Below are 18,578 nucleotides of genomic sequence, written 5' to 3'. Positions count from 1 at the left end.
AAACCCAGGAAAAGTTATTGACTCGACTATAAGCCTAGGGTGGGAAATACATCATCCCCCCTATTATCCAGACCCCCGTCATTAACACCCTCATCATCATCCCCCCTTCATCATTACCCTGTCATCATCCCCCCCCCTTCATCATTACCCTGTCATCATTCCCCCCCCCCTTCATCATTACCCTATCATCATTCCCCCCTTCATCATTACTCTGTCATCATCCCCCCTTCATCATTACCCTGTCATCATCCCCCCTTCATCATTACCCTATCATCATCCCCCCTTCATCATTACCCTGTCATCATTACCCCCCCCCCTTCATCACTACCCTGTCATCATCCCACACCACCCCCTTCATCATCACCGCTTGTCAATGTCTGATTTAACAGTGGTCTTCAACCTGCGGACCTCCAGATGTTTCAAAACTACAACTCCCTGCAAGCCATCGGCTGTCCGGGCATGCTGGGAGTTGTAGTTTTGAAACATCTGGAGGTCTGCAGGTTGAAGACCTCTGCCCGGGCCTTCGTCATCATCCAGCCCCCCCTCCCCCTTTAGTTTTGTACTCCCCTCCGCTCGGCGGGACGTTTGGGTGAGTTGGTCCGGGCCATCTGTGCTGTAGGACCGTCCGGTGGGGAGGGATAGTCGTTCCGGGCTGTCCATCTTCACCGGGTGGGCCTCTTCTTCGCGCCCAGTCCCATAATAATGACGATGCCTTGACGACAATGCACAGGGATGTTCATGAGCAACGTCCCTGTGCATCGTCGTCAAGGCAGTGTCATTATTCCGGTGCCGGGCGCGAAGAAGAGGCCCACCCGGTGAAGATGGACAGCCCGGAACGACTATCCCTCCCCACCGGACGGTCCTGCAGCACAGATGGCCCGGACCAGCTCACCTGAACGTCCCGCCGAGCGGAGGGGGAATACAAAACTAAAGGGGGGGGGCTGGATGATGACGAAGGCCCGGGCAGAGGTCTTCAACCTGCGGACCTCCAGATGTTTCAAAACTACAACTCCCAGCATGCCAGGACAGCCGATGGCTTGCAGGGAGTTGTAGTTTTGAAACATCTGGAGGTCCGCAGGTTGAAGACCACTGAGGGCGGAGAGTTCACTCGAGTATAAGCCGAGGGGGGTGTTTTCAGCACGAAAAATCGTGCTGAAAAACTCGGCTTATACTAGAGTATATATGGTAACCAAAAATCAGCAATTTTAGCATTTAGAATTTTTTTTTTTACGTTTACGCCGTTCACCGTGTAGGATCAGAAACATAATTGAATCAAACAATTATGCATGCAGCGATACCAAATGTGTGTAACTTTTCTTTTTTGTACAGTGTTTTATTTAAAAAAAAAAAATATGTATTTGAATTTTTATTAGGGGAGGGATTTTTTATATATTTCTAAAAACTTTTTATTTTTTTTTAATACACTTTCTGGCCCCCCTAGGGGCCTATCAAAAGCCATCATCAGATGGCTTACATAAATTAACATGATGCTATTACATTACTTTGATCTATGAAATCTGTGCTCAATTGCCAAGGGCTGCCAAAGGCTGGAAACTTTTTATTTTTTTTATAAATCAACTGGTGCCAGAAAGTTAAACAGATTTGTAAATTACTTCTATTTAAAAAAAATATCTTAATCCTTCTAGTTCTTCTGAGCTTCTGTATGCTCCACAGGAGGTTCTTTTCTTTTTGAATTTCCTTTCAGTCTGACCACAGTGCTCTCTGCTGACACCTCTGTCCATTTTAGGAACTGTCCAGAGTAGGAGCAAATCCCGATAGCAAACCTCTCCTGCTCTGGACAGTTCCTGAAATGGACAGAGGTGTCAGCAGAGAGCACTGTGGTCAGACAAAGTAAATTCTAAATGAAAAGAGCTTCCTGTGGAGCATACAGAAGTTTAGAAGTACTAGAACGATTAAGATTTTTTATCAGAAGTAATCTACAAATCTGTTTAACTTTCAGTAAGCAGTTGATTTAAAAAATTTTTTTCCAGTGAAGTACCCCTTTAAGCTGTCACAGAGCCACGAAAGAAACAAGGACAAGGTAAGGCCCCGGATTTCCCTAGCAACTCATAGCCCCCCTGCGGTTATATTGCAGGGGGGGCTATGGGACCACTAGACACCATGGAATAGCAGCAGTTAATGTTTAAATGTCAGGATCTGTATAGATCACGGTATTTAACCAGTTAAATGACGGACATCGGAGCGATCTTCGATGTCAGTTATTACCAGCAGATGTCAGCTGCTGATACTAGCGGACATCTCCCGTTATGACACAGACCCGACCCATGGGCCTGCGTAATATCCGCTCACCTGACCCATGACGTCACGAAGGGGTTAAGGAGTTTAGGACACAGCCAATTTTATTTTTGCATTTTCGTTTTGTCCTCCTCATCTTCTAAAAATCTATTTATATACTTCCATCCACAGACCCATATGAGAGCTTTTTTTGGGGCGCAACAAATTGTCCTTTGTAATAACATCACTCATTTTACCATAAAATGTATGGTGCAACAAAAAAAATATTATTTATTTATGTAGGGGAATTGAAAAGAAAACCGCAATTTTGCAGGTTTTGGAAGGTTTTCTTTTCACGCTGTACACTTTACAGTAAAAATGACAGTAAAAATTCAGTGGGTTAATACGAATAAAAATGATACCCATGGTTACACGCTTTTCTATTATCCAAATTTTTTTTTTACAAAATTAGTATAACTCTCAGATTTTCATATACGAGACTGAATGAGGGCAATTTTTTTGCGCTATGATCTGTATTTTTTATCAGTACCACTTTTGTGTATATGTAATTTTATCGCTTTTTATGAAAAAATTTTGGAATGTGATGTGACAAAAAAAAAAACTGCAATTTTGTATTTTTTGTTTACATTTACACCGTTCACCATATGGGATCATTAACATTGTATTTTAATAGATCGGACATTTATGCATATGCCGATACCAAATATGTTTTATACATTCTTTTTATTGCTTTTTTAGATTATAATGTGAAAAAGGCGCCATTTAAATTTTTATTGGGGGAGGGGCTTTCACTTTTTTTTTTTAACCTTTATTTATTTATTTTTTTTTTTAGCACTTCACGTACAGGGCACAAAATGAATAAAAAACATCACCAGCACTAAAATATATTATTTATAATATAACTAAATGAATAAAATACATAGATATAACAAAGCTCATAGCAAAATTCCACTCCTTCCACACGAAAAAAAACTACTATATACAAATACACAGCTTTTTTTATTTTTTTTTATAAAAGGTTACAAATTCTGTGCTTTAGTTATTTATTCTATTTTTTTTTTTTATAAATAACTATCCTCAGACTAATGTAAAAAAAGTGAACAAAAAAAAAATCTGAGCAGGAAAAGCAAGAAGAGCAGGGCAGCAAGCACGACAGTGGTGGGGGATCAAAAGCAGGTAAAAACATGTTTTTTCTGCTTTTTGCCTTAAAGAAGATATCCCATGCAGCAAAGAAAAAAAAAAATACCTAGCCATTCCATAGTATATTCACCTACCACCTCTCTGACATGTTTGTGATTTTTTTTCCGGCCCCCATTCACCGGCTATTCAGCTCATAAATTCCAGTTACTTCCTGGTTATGGTGGCTATGCCTGTGATCTCAAAGACTACATTTCCCTGCATGCACTGCTCACATTTCCTGCTCTCAGCTGCCTGAGCAGAGAGCTTGTTACCACCCCTAACTTATGTTAGCCACTCCCACAGCTCTGCTAGCTCACTCCCACATAACACTGAGCTCCAATCATAGCCCTATACAGCAGGGTGGACACATAACACTGAGCTCCAATCATAGCCCTATACAGCAGGGTGGACACAACACTGAGCTCCAATCATAGCCCTATACAGCAGGGTGGCCACATAACACTGAGCTCCAATCATAGCCCTATACAGCAGGGTGGACACATAACACTGAGCTCCAATCATAGCCCTATACAGCAGGGTGGCCACATAACACTGAGCTCCAATCATAGCCCTATACAGCAGGGTGGCCACATAACACTGAGCTCCAATCATATCCCTATACAGCAGGGTGGACACATAACACTGAGCTCCAATCATAGCCCTATACAGCAGGGTGGCCACATAACACTGAGCTCCAATCATAGCCCTATACAGCAGGGTGGACACATAACACTGAGCTCCAATCATAGCCCTATACAGCAGGGTGGACACAACACTGAGCTCCAATCATAGCCCTATACAGCAGGGTGGCCACATAACACTGAGCTCCAATCATAGCCCTATACAGCAGGGTGGCCACGAGGAAACAAAATGTAATCTCAGTGCTCAGAGAGAGGGACCCGGGAGTTGAAGCTCCAGTTTTACACTGTAAAATCACTCCCCCCCCCCCCTCCTCCTCTCAATGAAACAGCTTTACACTGGCAAAATCACCTCCCCCCTCCTCTGCCCTGCACTCCTCTCTCCCCAGTGCTCAGTGTGACAACTCTACTCTCCCTCCCCTCCATTCTCAGTGTGACAGCCCTATGCTGGCAGCTCCCTCCCCTCCCCCCTCTCCTCCGTTATGAGTGTAAAAACATTAGCAAGGAGAGGGGAGAGAACTATGATCTGAATCAGCCGGCATATAGGCAGTGCTGCTCAGCCAATCACTGCAGAACAGAGGGAGGACAGTGTGAATATTCATCAGATGGGAGGGGCTAAGGCCAAGCACAGGGAGCTCTCTGCAGCACAGGGGTTTTCTGGGTAATTGTCACGTCACGGCCCCGGGATGCTGCTGATAACAGCCTGAATAGGGGGTCGAAAGTCACGAAAACCTGGAACAGCTGAATTTCCTGTCAGACAGAAGAATGCAGAAAAAGCTTGTTTCTAAGCAGCACTGGTAATGGAAGTGATTTACAAACCTATATAACTTTACCTTCTGCACTAAAAGCTGAACAATTGTTTACTGTGAGACTTGTCCTTTAAGGGTACGTTCACACACATACTGGATCCTGCGCAGATTTTAAGCGCAAGATTTGTAACTGCAGATTAGAAGCTGTGCTCAGTCATTTAATTTACATTGAAATCTGCAGCATCAAATCCTGCGCATCAAATCTGTGTTCGTGTGAATGTACCCTAAAGGGGAACTCTGTTACATCTCCTGCCCGGCACCCTGACTCTCTCCATGCATGGAGCGACCTCTGCTCCATGCACGGATACCTGTCGGCCATGGCATGAAGTAGTGGCTGACACGCCCCTCTATATGGGAGAGAAGGAGAAGAAGCTCTCCCATAAAGATACACGGAGGGACATTTTGGTCAGTTTCGTGCTGTGGTCGACAGTAACCTTTGCACGGAGGTCACAGATTACTGTATAAAGAGAGATTTACAGGTTACTGTATAAAGAGAGCTGAAATGCCAGGCAGGAGAGAGTGGTTGGACTCCCAGCAATCAGACACTTCTCCCCTATCCTGTGGATTGAGGATAAGATGTTCTTTACCGGAGTGCCCCTTTAAAACTTTTTATTCGTATTTTATTATTAGTGATAATAAATCTGTTTGCAGTCAAACAGGCTTTTTGGTAGAAAAACAGCCTCACCTCATCATCTGAAAGGCACTGCTCAGGTGGCGGTGGTGGAGCATATTCATATTCCCAACAAGAGGACTTGTCAGTTACGACCTCTGCTTCCTCACCCTCCTTTGTCTGAATTTCTTGGGGCATTTCTCTGTGCTTCTTTCTGCGTTTTCGCCGTGCGCTGCGCCAGACTGAAAGGACACTTTTCCCAGGCCCAAAAAGTCGAAGAAAACGTAAAACCTGCAGGCAAAATATAAAAATACTTATTGAAAGCAGCAATTCCTAGTAAACGCTTTTTACTTGTTATGTAGTCTTACATTATCAGTCATGCATATCACTGCTTACTCTACTAGTGATTAAAGAGTTACTGTAATTAGTAACATTTAAAAAAAATGCTTCAAAATCAGTGTAGTAAAGTGCCCCAAAGACCGGTATGCATAATAATATGCATGTGTTAATATGTAAAATACCTTTTGATCTATGTATATCTGTGATCAGAGGCTGGGGGTGTTTCCCCTGGAGTATGATGAGCTCCTCTCATCACCTGTCATGAGGTCTGCACAAACATTTTTATATTTGCAAAGCATATTGCCTGATTGCATGCTCTAAATAACTCTCATGCAACCATGTGAAACTATATGGTGCAAGAAGAGAAGATAAACCTGCATTTTGTGCCATAAAAATTAAGATATTTACCCTAAAGCAGCCATTTACCCTTTACCCTAAAGCAGCCATGTGGAACCTATATGGTGCACATAACACAAGAAATAAGTTAATAAAATGACCAAAGAGAAACCATTTTGCAAATAAACAATAGTTTAGTACTTTGTATTGCTTGTAACTGTGCATGTGAATGCTTCTTTTATTAAAGACTGCAAGCTGCCTGGATCTTGTCTGTGCTCCGAGGAACAATATGGAGATAACCACACCTCCCTCCCCTCAGATATTTTGGTCCTTTTTCTTTTTCTGGGTTCATTTGCAAAATTAAAAAGATATAAGACCCCTAGTAGACATTTTTTTAAAAACTTTTTTTTCCCCACATCTTTATCAAATTTTTTAATGATGTGGATTAGAAAAAGGAGATTTTTATGCTTACCGTAAAATCTCTTTCTCGAAGGATCCATTGGGGGGACACAGACCATGGGTATATGCTGCTGTCTCTAGGAGGCTTGACACTATGGCAACAGAAAAGTCGGCTCCTCCCAGCATGGTATACCTGCCTCCAGGCAACTGAGCTAATCCGTTTTAGTCCCAGAGCAATAGGAGAAGACCGACAGGTCAAGAGAAAAACCACAAACTGTCCGAGCAACCAGAAGAAAAAAGGTAACTGAATGCACCCTCGGACATATAACTGAAATAGGAACACCAGAAAAAGGGTGGGAGCTGTGCCCCCCCCCCCCCAATGGATCCTTCGAGAAAGAGATTTTACGGTAAGCATAGAAAATCTCCTTTTCTCTATCGGCTCCATTGGGGGACACAGACCATGGGACGTACCATGGACCACCGCCACCTGCAACACCTTATGGCCCAGACTAGCATCAGCATATGCAAAGGTATGAATCTGGTAGAACCTTGCAAAAGTGTGCAAAGACGACAATGTGGCCGCTTTACAGATCTGCGAGGCCGAAGCCTTGTTGCGGAGGGCCCAGGATTCCCGACAGAACGGGTGGAATGAGCCAAAACCCTGAGGGGTGGGATCTTCCCCTTGCAGCGGTAAGCTTCCGAAATAGCAGATCGGATCCACTGAGAAATGGTGGCCTTTGAAGCAGATTGTCCTTTACGATGACCTTCCGGAAGAACAAAAAAGGACCCACGGAGCAGTGGTCAGACCGAAGGGGAGAGGTACAAATTGAAAATGGCCTTCCGGAACTGCAAAGCGGAGGTACTGTTGATGACCGGGAAATATTGGAGTGTGGAGGTAGACTCCATTCGGAAATGGAGAAGTCGAAGATGCTAGTTGAGATGCTTGAGATCTAATATAGGGCGGTCTTTCGTGGGGACCACAAAGAGGTTGGAATAAAAATCTCAAAAACATTCCCCGGAAGGAAACGGGACAATTACTACCTGGATAAAAAGGGACCGGAGTGTGCCCCGAACTGCCTTTGTTAGAGAGGGGGACCAGGGGGTCCGGGAAAGAAAAAAAGCGATCCCTTGGAAGGGAGGCAAATTCGATCCTGTATCCGTTGGCTACAAATCCCTGACCCAGGAATCCCGAACGTGCGTGGTCCAGGCATCCCGGAAGAGTAAGAGACGACCACCCATCCGAGAAAAGTCTGCGGTGAGGGCAACCCTTCAGGCCGATGTAGGTTTGCGGGTGCCCGATTTGGCCACAAAACGTCCGGAACGGTTATCCGATTTCCAGGAGGGACGGGTCTGGAAGGAGGGAGCCTTCTTGTCCCGTGAAGGCGCCTGCCTGGACCTTTGGTGGTACCAAAAGTCCGAAAGGACCGGAAGGAGGAGGACTTCCAACGGGAAGTAGTGCTGCGAGCCTTATTCTGAAGTAATAAGGAACTCTTTCCGCCCGTCGCCTCTGAGATTATCTCAACTAGGCGCTCACCAAAAAGCCGAGAACCAACAAAGGGAAGTTCAGTTAGAGACTTCTTGGAGGCGGCGGCCGCATCCCAGGCTTTAACCTGTTGGGGACGAAGGGCGTATGCATACGACCTTGCGTCCTGGTACTTAAGGACGAAGGGCGTATCCATACGCCCGTGGGAATTTCGGCCCCCGCCGCGCCGGGCGGGGACCGGGCCGGGGTGACTGCTGATATCTATCAGCAGGCACCCCGTGCAAATGCCCAGGGGGGTCATTAGACCCCCCCCCCCCATGTCGGCGATCGGCGCAAATCGCAAGTGAATTCACACTTGCGATTTGCGCCGATTCCGGGTCATTACGGGTCTATGGTGACCCGGAATAGAAGGGGGATCGCGGGTGTCTAAGACACCCACGATCCCCCTAAAGCGATAGGAGTGAGGTGGCAGAGTTGCCACCCCTCCTATCTCTGCTATTGGTGGTCTAGATGCGACCACCAATAGCAGATCAGGGGCGGAGGGGTTTACTTTTGTTTTCCCCGTCCTGCCCTCCCACAATAGGCGGGGCAGAACGGGGAAAATGAAGAGGAGCGGCGCCGGAGTCCACTTACCCCTCCGGAGGCAGCGGAGCATCGGGGATCGGCGGCGGCGTTTAGCAGAAGAGGACGGCTCCCGGATGCGACGGAAGCCGGTGAGTAGTTGCATAGCAACATCTAGAGGGCTACAGTCTGAGACCACTATAGTGGTCTCTAGACTGTAGCCCTCCAGATGTTGCAAAACTACAACTCCCAGCATGCCCAGACAGCTGTTTGCTGTGTGGGCATGCTGGAATTTGTAGTTTTGCAACAGCTGGAGGTCTGCAGTTTAGAGACCACTGCACAGTGATCTCTATACTGCCCTCTAGATCTTGCAAAACTACAACTCCCAGCATGCCCACACAGCTGTTTGCTGTCTGGGCATGCTGGGAGTTGTAGTTTTGCAACATCTGGAGGTCCACAGTTTGGAGATCACTGTTCAGTGGTCTCTAAATTGTAGCACTCCAGATGTTGCAAAACTACAAATTCCAGCATGCCCACACAGCAAACAGCTGTCTCGGCATGCTGGGAGTTGTAGTTGCGTACCTCCAGCTGTTGCATAACTACATCTCCCAGCATGCCCTTCTGTGATCAGACATGCTGGGAATTGTAGTTTTGCAACAGCTGGAGGCACACTGGTTGGAAAATACTGAGTTAGGTAACAGAACCCAACTCAGTATTTTCCAACCAGTGTGCCTCCAGCTGTTGCAAAACTACAACTCCCAGCATGTACTGACAGACCGTGCATGCTGGGAGTTGTAGTTTTGCAACAGCTGGAGGCTCACTGGTTGGAAAATACTGAGTTAGGTAACAGAACCTAACTGAAGGTTTTCCAACCAGTGTGCCTCCAGCTGTTGCAAAACTACAACTCCCAGCATGTACTGACAGACTGTGCATGCTGGGAGTTGTAGTTTTGAAACAGCTGGAGGTTCCCCCCCCCCCCATGTGAACGTACAGGGTACATTCACACGGGCGGGTTTACAGCAAGTTTCCTGCTTCAAGTATGAGCTGCGGCAAATTTTTCGCCGCAGCGCAAATTCCTAGCGGGAAACTTACCGTAACCCGCCAGTGTGAATGTACCCTAAAAACACTACACTACCACCTAATAAAGAGTAAAACACTACATATACACCCCCTTACACTGTCCCCCCCAATAAAAATAAAAAACGTATTGTACAGCAGTGTTTCCAAAACGGAGCCTCCAGCTGTTGCAAAACAACAACTCCCAGCATTTCCGGACAGCCACTGATTGTACAGGCATGCTGGGAGTTTAGCAACAGCTGGAGGCACCCTGTTTGGGAATCACTGGCATAGAATACCCCTATGTCCACCCCTGTGCAATCCCTAATTTAGTCCTCAAATGCGCATGTGCTCTCTCACTTTGGAGCCCTGTCGTATTTCAAGGAAACAGTTTAGGGCCACATATGGGGTATTTCCGTACTCGGGAGAAATTGCACTACAAATTTTGGGGGGCTTTTTCTCCTTTTACCCCTTATGAAAAAGAAAAGTTGGGGTCTACACCAGCCTGTTAGTGTAAAAAAAAAAAAATTTTTACACTAACATGCTGGTGTTGCCCTTTACTTTTTATTTTCACAAGAGGTAAAAGGAAAAAAAGACCCCCAAAATTTGTAACACAATTTCTCCTGAGTACGGAAATACCCCATATGTAGGCGTAAAATGCTCTGCGGGCGCATAACAAGGCTCAGGAGTGAGAGCGCACTATGTACATTTGAGGCCGAAATTGGTGATTTGCACAGGGGTGGCTGATTTTACAGCGGTTCTGACATAAATGCAAAATAATAAATACCCACATGTGACCCCATTTTGGAAACTACACCCCTCATGTAATGTAATAAGGGGTACAGTGAGCATTTACGCCCCACAGGTGTCTGACAGATTTTTGGAACAGTGGTCTGTGAAAATGAAAAATTTAATTTTTTTGTTTGCACAGCCCACTGTTCCAAAGATCTGTCAAACGCCAGTGGGGTGTAAATGCTCACTGCACCCCTTATTACATTCCGTGAGGGGTGTAGTTTCCAAAATGGGGTCACATGTGGGGTGGTCCACTGTTCTGGCACCACGGGGGGCTTTGTAAATGCACATGGCCCCCGACTTCCATTCCAAACAAATTATCTCTCTAAAAGCTCAAGGGTGCTCCTTCTCTTCTGAGCATTGTAGTTCGCTCGCAGTGCACTTGACGTCCACATATGGGGTATTTCCATACTCAGAAGAAATGGGGTTACAAATTTTGGGGGGCATTTTCTCCTATTACCCTTTGTAAAAAAGTTAAATTTGGGGAAAAACCAGCATTTTAGTGGAAAAATATTTTTTTTTCATTTACACATCCGACTTTAACAAAAAGTTGTCAAACACCTGTGGGGTGTTAAGGCTCACCGTACCCCTTGTTACGTTCCTTGAGGGGTGTCGTTTCCATAATAGTGTGCGATGTGGTTTTTTTTGCTGTCCTGGCACCATAGGGGCTTCCTAAATGGGACATGCCCCCCAAAAACCATTTCAGAAAAACTCACTCTCCTAAATCCCATTGTTGCTCCTTCGCTTCTGAGCCCTCTAGTGCACCCGCCGAACACTTGACATACACATGAGGTATTTTCTTACTCGAGAGAAATTGGGTTACAAATTTTGAGAGGATTTTTTTCCTTTTACCCTTTGTAAAAATTCAAAAACTGGCAGTGTAAAAAATGAAGATTTTGAATTTTCTCCTTCACTTTGCTGCTATTCCTGTGAAACACCTAAAGGGTTAACACACTTACTGATTGTCATTTTGAATACTTTGAGGGGTGCAGTTTTTATAATGGGGTCATTTATCGGGTATTTCTAACCAGAAGACCCTTCAAATCCACTTCAAACCTGAACTGGTCCCTGAAAAATTCCGATTTTGAAAATTTTGCAAAAAATTGGAAAATTGCTGCTGAACTTTGAAGCCCCCTGATGTCTTCCAAAAGTAAAAACTCGTCAATTTTATGATGCAAACATAAAGTAGACAAATTGTATATGTGAATCAATACATAATTTATTTGGAATATCCATATTCCTTATAAGTAGAGAGCTTCAAAGTTAGAAAAATGCTAAATTTTCAAATTTTTCATGAAATTTTAGCATTTTTCACCTAGAAAGGATGCAAGTATCGCCGAAAATTTACCACTAACATAAAGTAGAATATGTCATGAAAAAACAATCTCGGAATCAAATTTATAAGTAAAAGCATTCCAGAGTTATTAATGCTTAAAGTGACAGTGGTCAGATTTGCAAAAAATGCTCCCGTCCTTAGGGTCATAATGGGCTCCGTCCCCAAGGGGTTAAGCCACATGGAGCGACGGAGGGCTACCAGGTTGCCTGTGGCAAAGGCAGCACAGCGGGCCAACTGCATGGAAGCAGAACACAGAAAATCTCCAGCTTTGGGGCATTGGAGAGCTAGGTCAGATAAATCCTCCGGAGGGGATCCTGAAAGAATACTCTGGCAGAGTTTGGAAGACCAGATTGAAAGGGCTTTTGACACCCAGGCAGAAGCAAAAGCAGGAAGAAAGAAGGAGCCTGCTTAGGCAAATTTTTTGCCAAAGTCTCCACCTTCTTGTCTGCTGGATCTTTGAAAGAAGCCGCATCAGCCAATGGCAGGGTAGTCGCCTTAGAAAGGCGGGAGACCAGTGGATCCACAGTTGGAGAGGAGGTCCACCGAGCAATGAAGTTCTTGGTGAAAGGATATTGAACTTGAACCTTCTTCGTTTCCTGAAACTCTTGTGTCCCGGTCGGACACGGTAAAAGGAAACTTCTGGAGCTACGTCCAAAGTTCCTGGGTCCTCTAGGTGAAAGGTGTCCCTTATGGCCGAAAACAATGAGTCTACCGTGTCAGACATCTGTGTGGTCCTGAGTCCGAGGCCGAAACAGATTCCTCATCTACAAGTTCTCCAGGTGAGTGGGAACGATTGGAGGCAGCCCTGGAAGAGGGAGATACTGACCTGATACGCGGTTCTGGGGAGCCAGAGTGGCGACCAGGGGAGCGTCCTCGAGGGGAGTGATGCTTGCGGCAAACTGGAGCAGAGGGGCGATGCCTGTGAGGGGAGTGAGTGTATCTGCTAGAAGACTCAGGAGATGAGTCGGATGATATACCCCTATTACGCTTGCGAAAGTGATTAGTATAGGGAGAGCGGGTCTCTCTGGAGGGTCAGAGTAGGGAGGGCCTCTCCAAGGCAGTCACCACAGAACGGGAGACCTGAGCCAAGTCGGAAATACACTGGGAGAGGAAAGATACCCAAACTGGAGGCATAGCCGAACCCACAGGATCTGGAGGAGCATCCTGAACAGAAATAGCAGGGGGGGTCAGGGGGAGCAGAGGTGCAGGCGGAAAAAGTGGGTTCAGCAGAACCAGACATTTTTGTTTTACAGCCCTTGCAGGTATAATAGGCGACCAGGGTCCCAGTTAACTGCTTAGAGGGAGGAACAGTTCTGGGCTCAGACATAGTAAAATGAAACTGTCTCACCCGGTGTCTGTGTCCCCAACAGGGCAGCTGCTGTGAGGAGAACTTCAGTGCAGCTGAGAGAGGGAGAGAGAGGGTGGGGTGGTGGTGGGGGAGGGGCAGGACCAGTGAAAAGAGGGCCAGATAAAACTATGGGCATGTCTGATTGGTCCCAGGAGCCCCTCTGTGCGCGCACTTCGCTAAATGGCAGTTAATTCGCACGCTAGTGTGAGATTGGGGTTAATGACCTTAGCCCCGACCACCCGAGGCCGAAAAACATGTGGCCATGATAATGGCGCCCGCTCCCAGCCCTGATCGTAGATGCGAGCGCAAGGGGAAGGGAGCGCGTAAACACGCCGCCGGCAGCTTTTCCACGCTGCTCACGGGAGAGAACTGTGTCCCGGGTGCAAGATGCGGCCGAGGCTGAAGCCGACACTCGCATGGAGTGTGAGAGGGGAAGGGAGCCGTTTAAAATAGCCGGCGTCTGTGCAGACAGGCACCGAATACAGTCCTACACCACTGATAATGTCCCCCAATCCCCAGGGTTAGAGACCCAGAGAATAAGTAAGGGAGGGCTCATTGTCCCCCCCCCTAAACTCCCCATTTCTCCAGAGCTAGGAAGGAGTTGCCCAGTTGTTATGAGAGTGGGCCAAATCTGGGGGTCTCCCGAGGTTGAAAGTCCCATAAACTGTAAGAAAAAGGGGGGAAAATACTCCTCATTCAGAAGAACTTACCTCATGAAGTCTTCAGTCAGCTTTTAGTCACCTGCATCATGCCGGGCTGTAACAGCAAGACGAGCAGGGAAAAGAGGGGGACCCGGACCCATGAGGTACAACCCCAGGCGCTGGCCGTTGGCGAGAGGGGGTTGACAGTACATCCACGATGCCTGTGCCCCTTCAATAGCAAATGGGGAAAACAGTGAACGCTATGTTCCTGAGTCCTCACCTGAAAACAGGAAAGAAAAGGGAGATAAAATCTAAACGTCCCTAATCTAAAAAACAAAAAAATTTGTGACCTGGTCTGGGGAGACCAGACCAGTGTCCACCTCCTTAAGACACTAAGCTAAAACTGATTATCTCAGGTGCCTGTGGGAGGGTATACCCTGCTGGGAGGAGCTGACTTTTCTTGTTGCCATAGTGTCAAGCCTCCTATAGACAGCAGCATATACCCACGGTCTGTGTCCCCCAATGGAGCAGATAGAGAAAAAGGAGATTTTTTTGTACTCGCCATAAAATCTCTCTCGTAGCCTTCATTGGGGGATCACCTATACTGATGGGTATATACTCTTGCCACTAGGAGGCGCTGACACTAAAAAAAAAAGTTTGATCCTCCCTGGCAGGATATACCCGCCCACTGGAAGTGAGTAGGGATCGACCGATTATCGGTTTGGCCGATAATCATGATTTTGGGCATTATCGGTATTGGCAATTACCTTGCCGATAAGCCGATAATGCCCCGCCCCCACCACACCGCGAACGCCCCAACCAGCCACCGCACCGGCCGCATTGCCTCCACCATTCCTGGTTTTATAATTACCTGTTCCCGGGCCCGGGGTCCACGCTACTTCTGGCTCCTGCTGCGTCAAGCTGTGCGCAATGACGAGTGACGTGACGTCACTGTCAGTGCGCACAGTGACAGCTCAGGAGGACACCACCGGAGCCAGATGTAGAGTGGACCCCGGGAACAGGGAATTATAAAACCGCGGATGGGGGGAGGCAATGGGGCCGGGGCGGTGCGGTGGGGGGTGCGGCGCGGTGCGGCGGTGGGGATCGGTGGCAGTGATAGGACCCCCGGACAGGCAGGGGGAGAGTAGCGGGTGGCGGCGGCGGTCTATGGCACCACAAAAGCCACTGCAGTTCATTGATTTAAAGCGCCCGCTTTAAATCAATGATCTGCAGCGGTGTCGCGGGGGGATAAATAGCCCATAACTTATACCGATATTCCGGTATAAGTTATCGGCTATCAGCCCTAACCTCCACCGATTATCGGTATCGGCACTAAAAAATAAAAAATAAAAAAATTTAAAAAAAAGGGGTTAGAAGGGGTTAACAGTACATAACTGTCAGTGCCCCTTCAACGCATATGGGGGAACATTGAGTGCCATGCTCCTTAACCCCCCACCTGAAAAAAGGGAAACAAAAAGAGAAGAAAAACCTAACTAAATAGCCCTAACTAAAACTAGAAAATAATAAAAAACAGACGGTCTAGGGAGCTCCCAGGCCTGCGTCTTGCCTCCTACTGCCACTAGCTAAAACTGATTACCTCACTTCCGGGTATATCCTGCCAGGGAGGAGCAGACTTATTTTCCTAGTGTCAGTGCCTCCTAGTGGCAAGAGCATTTACCCATCAGTATAGGTGTCCCCCAATGAAGAGCGACTGAGAAATGCTTAGTTTCAAGGAAGTATTAAATGGGGAAAAAAAAGTTGTTTTTAACGGCAGTAACACTTAGTGATTACTGTGCGAAACACAGACCAAGTCTAAAACGTGAGTAATTGGCCTGTATTTTCTCGTGTCACTGTAGGTTATAAAGAGTAAAGACTGGGGGACATATATACATTAGATAAAAGTTGTCGAAACCCTTCGATTTGACAAGACCAGCTAACCATCTTATGTATATAGAGGCCCTCTTACTCTCTCCACACAGATTATTCAGGGGAGAGAAGAATCAGGCTCATTGGATTTGGCATCTGGGACCACAAGGAGTCTGACAGAGGCATACCCACCCTCTTGCCATTCAAAACACACAAATACTCAGCTGATGTGTATAGGGGAATTAAGAACGATAGTTGTTGGCTGAAGGAACTTTGGCTGACAGCTAAGAACTTATTCCTTATTGACAGGATAGGAAATAAGATGATCGTGGGGGGCCTCATTGATTCCAAAAATGGGGATGAAATTGTCCCCCAGAATGACATGTGTCTGCAGCCAGTTCTCCAATTCAATTTCTATGGGGCACTGAACATTGCCACCATTAGCAATTTTGGCCCAGTTGTGCTTGTACCGCATGAAGAGACGCTGGAAGGTACAGTGGTGAAGGCAATTAGAAAAGGCCATTTTGCATTGAACTCGCTGGGCATAGTATGGTTGCCTCGACAATAGTAAACCCAGCATTTACCACGCTAAACATTACAGAACAGGCGGGAAATCAACGCTGGACTTGCAATTTAGGCTTATAAGTAAACAGATACAAAATGAGAGCTTATAGAATAAAATATTTAAAAAACAAAATGTAAAAAGATAAATTATTTGGTTAACAGAAAAAAAAAGCATAAATAAAAAATAGCAGTTAAAGGGGTACTCCAGTGGAAAACATTTTATTTTTAAATCAACTGATGACAGAAAGTTAAAACAGATTAGTAAATTACTTCTATTAAAAAATCTTAACCCTTCCAGTTGCTGTATGATCCACAGGAAGTTCTTTTCTTTTTTTAATTTCTTTTCAGTCTGACCACAGAGCTCTCTGCTGACACCTCTGTCCATGTCAGGAACTGTCCAGAGCAGGATAGGTTTTCTATCCTGACATGGACAGAGGGGTCAGCAGAGAGCACTGTGATCAGTCAAAGAGGAAATTCAGAAAGAAAAGAACTTCCTGTGGATCATACAGCAGCTGATAAGTACTGGAAGGGTTAAGATTTTTTAATAGAAGTAATTTACAAATATGTTAACTGTCTGGCACCAGACAGTTAAAAAAAAAAATTTTCAGTGAAGTACCCAGTTTAAACCTGTATGTACTAAAAACTGGTCATTAACAGAGGGAAACTAATGGAAAGTACCTTGCCGGGTCTAAATTCTGGGAAAAGCTCGGTAACACTAGGAAGAGGTTTGGTGCCATCTCTTTGCATTATTCCAGCAAGCGGTAAAGTCAACTTTCGCTCCTTCCCCTCACTTTGTCCCCGCTCTTGAGGGCCAATCTCAGATTCAGAATCCGATGAGCTGCTGAAGTCCACCTTTTCCAAGGAAGCAGAAGATGGAGCAATAATGGACGGGAGTATGATTCCATCAGCTTCTTCAGAGGCTGTATAAAACAGATATTTCCTTTTAGTGCTTAACCCACTGCGAGATTGGGCAAGTCACATAACAGTTACTATAACTATTATAACTGGTTTCTTGGACATGGCTGTTAAATAAACAGGAAAAACAAAAACACTTTTCCAGCAATACATACAGTATATTAAGTGTGAATAACTCCAGTATAAATCAATCATGGGAGAGATCTCTGTACTGCCCCCTGATAAACTTATACATAGTTATTAGGTCGCCAATAAGCCATATTTTTTCTAAACTAAACCCTAATTCTGATCACCTTTCTAGTACTGTAGTCCTCCCATTCTCCTTAAAACTCTGGGCGACCATCTTTGAACCCTCACCAGCTCCATTTTTGTATTTCTTGCACACTGGTTCCCAGTACAGTGATCCCTCAACATACAATGGTAATTTGTTCCAAATGAACCATCGTTACTTGAATTTATCGTATATTGATGGATTTGTGCAATAACAATAGACAAAGTTATACTCGCGTGTCCCCGCTGCTCTGGACCATCACAGGGTTATGGATTGTCACTCTCCATCACGTCGCTGCTCACGCCGCACCTACCGATGACGGTAAGGCATGCGCGGCAATGTGATGACGACAAAGGAGAGTGATGGCCATGCAGCGGACCATGAAGAGGACGGACCGGAGCGGCGAGGACAGATGAGTGACACTCACAGGGCACATTAAACGGCTATCCGGCAGCAGCTGAAGCAGTCTGCACTGCCGGATAGCCATTTATGCGATGGCCCCGACATACAAAAGCATTGTATGTCGACGCTGCCTTCAAAATGCAATGGCCTCTGAGAGGCCATCGTATGTTGAAATTATTGTATGTCGGGGCCATCATAAGTCAAGGGGGGGGGGGTGTCACTGTACTGTACACTGTTGCTTTGTACAGAGGTAGAACTATTTCTTTGTTGTGTGTCAGTTTTACACAGTGTGTTTCCAATAGGAAAATAATCTAGGCATGGACTTTACATTCTGGGAAAAAAAATTTTTTTTTTTGTTATTACATCAACTTGCTCCAGAAAGTTAAACAGATTTGTAAATTATGGATAAAATCGGAGAGGCTCTTGTCAGACTAGTCACCACAAAGACCTGAGACGCCCAACTTATGCCCTTATACCTATACCAATGCTGTCCAGAAACTGTAGAAATAAATACACTGCTCAAAAAAATAAAGGGAACACTTAAAGGGGTACTCCGGTGAAAACCTTTTTTCTTTTAAATCAACTGGTGGCAGAAAGTTAAACATATTTGTAAATTACTTCTATTAAAAAATCTTAATCCTTCCTGTACTTATTAGCTGCTGAATACTACAGAGGAAATTCTTTTCTTTTAGGAATGCTCTCTGATGACATCATGAGCACAGTTCTCTCTGCTGACATTATTATAATAATAATAACGCTTTATTTGTTGTTGTCCTT

General features: G+C 45.6%; 1 protein-coding gene across 1 annotated transcript in view; it reads right to left on the bottom strand.

The window, feature by feature from the left end:
- TAF1 (TATA-box binding protein associated factor 1) overlaps window positions 1-17,133 on the bottom strand; it is a gene marked incomplete at its 5' end in the record, with an annotated part of 82,329 nt that extends 65,196 nt beyond the window's left edge. Inside the window, 2 exon segments of the mRNA XM_056539530.1 lie at window positions 5,568-5,783; window positions 16,892-17,133. Coding sequence (XP_056395505.1) covers window positions 5,568-5,783; window positions 16,892-17,133 — 458 coding nt within the window.
- Between the last annotated feature and the right edge of the window lie 1,445 nt (window positions 17,134-18,578).

The sequence above is a fragment of the Hyla sarda genome, chromosome 9 (genome assembly GCF_029499605.1).
Source record: "Hyla sarda isolate aHylSar1 chromosome 9, aHylSar1.hap1, whole genome shotgun sequence".
NCBI lineage: Eukaryota > Metazoa > Chordata > Amphibia > Anura > Hylidae > Hyla > Hyla sarda.
The sequence above is the reverse complement of the archived record's forward strand: the minus strand, read 5'-3'. Positions and strand labels throughout refer to the sequence as shown.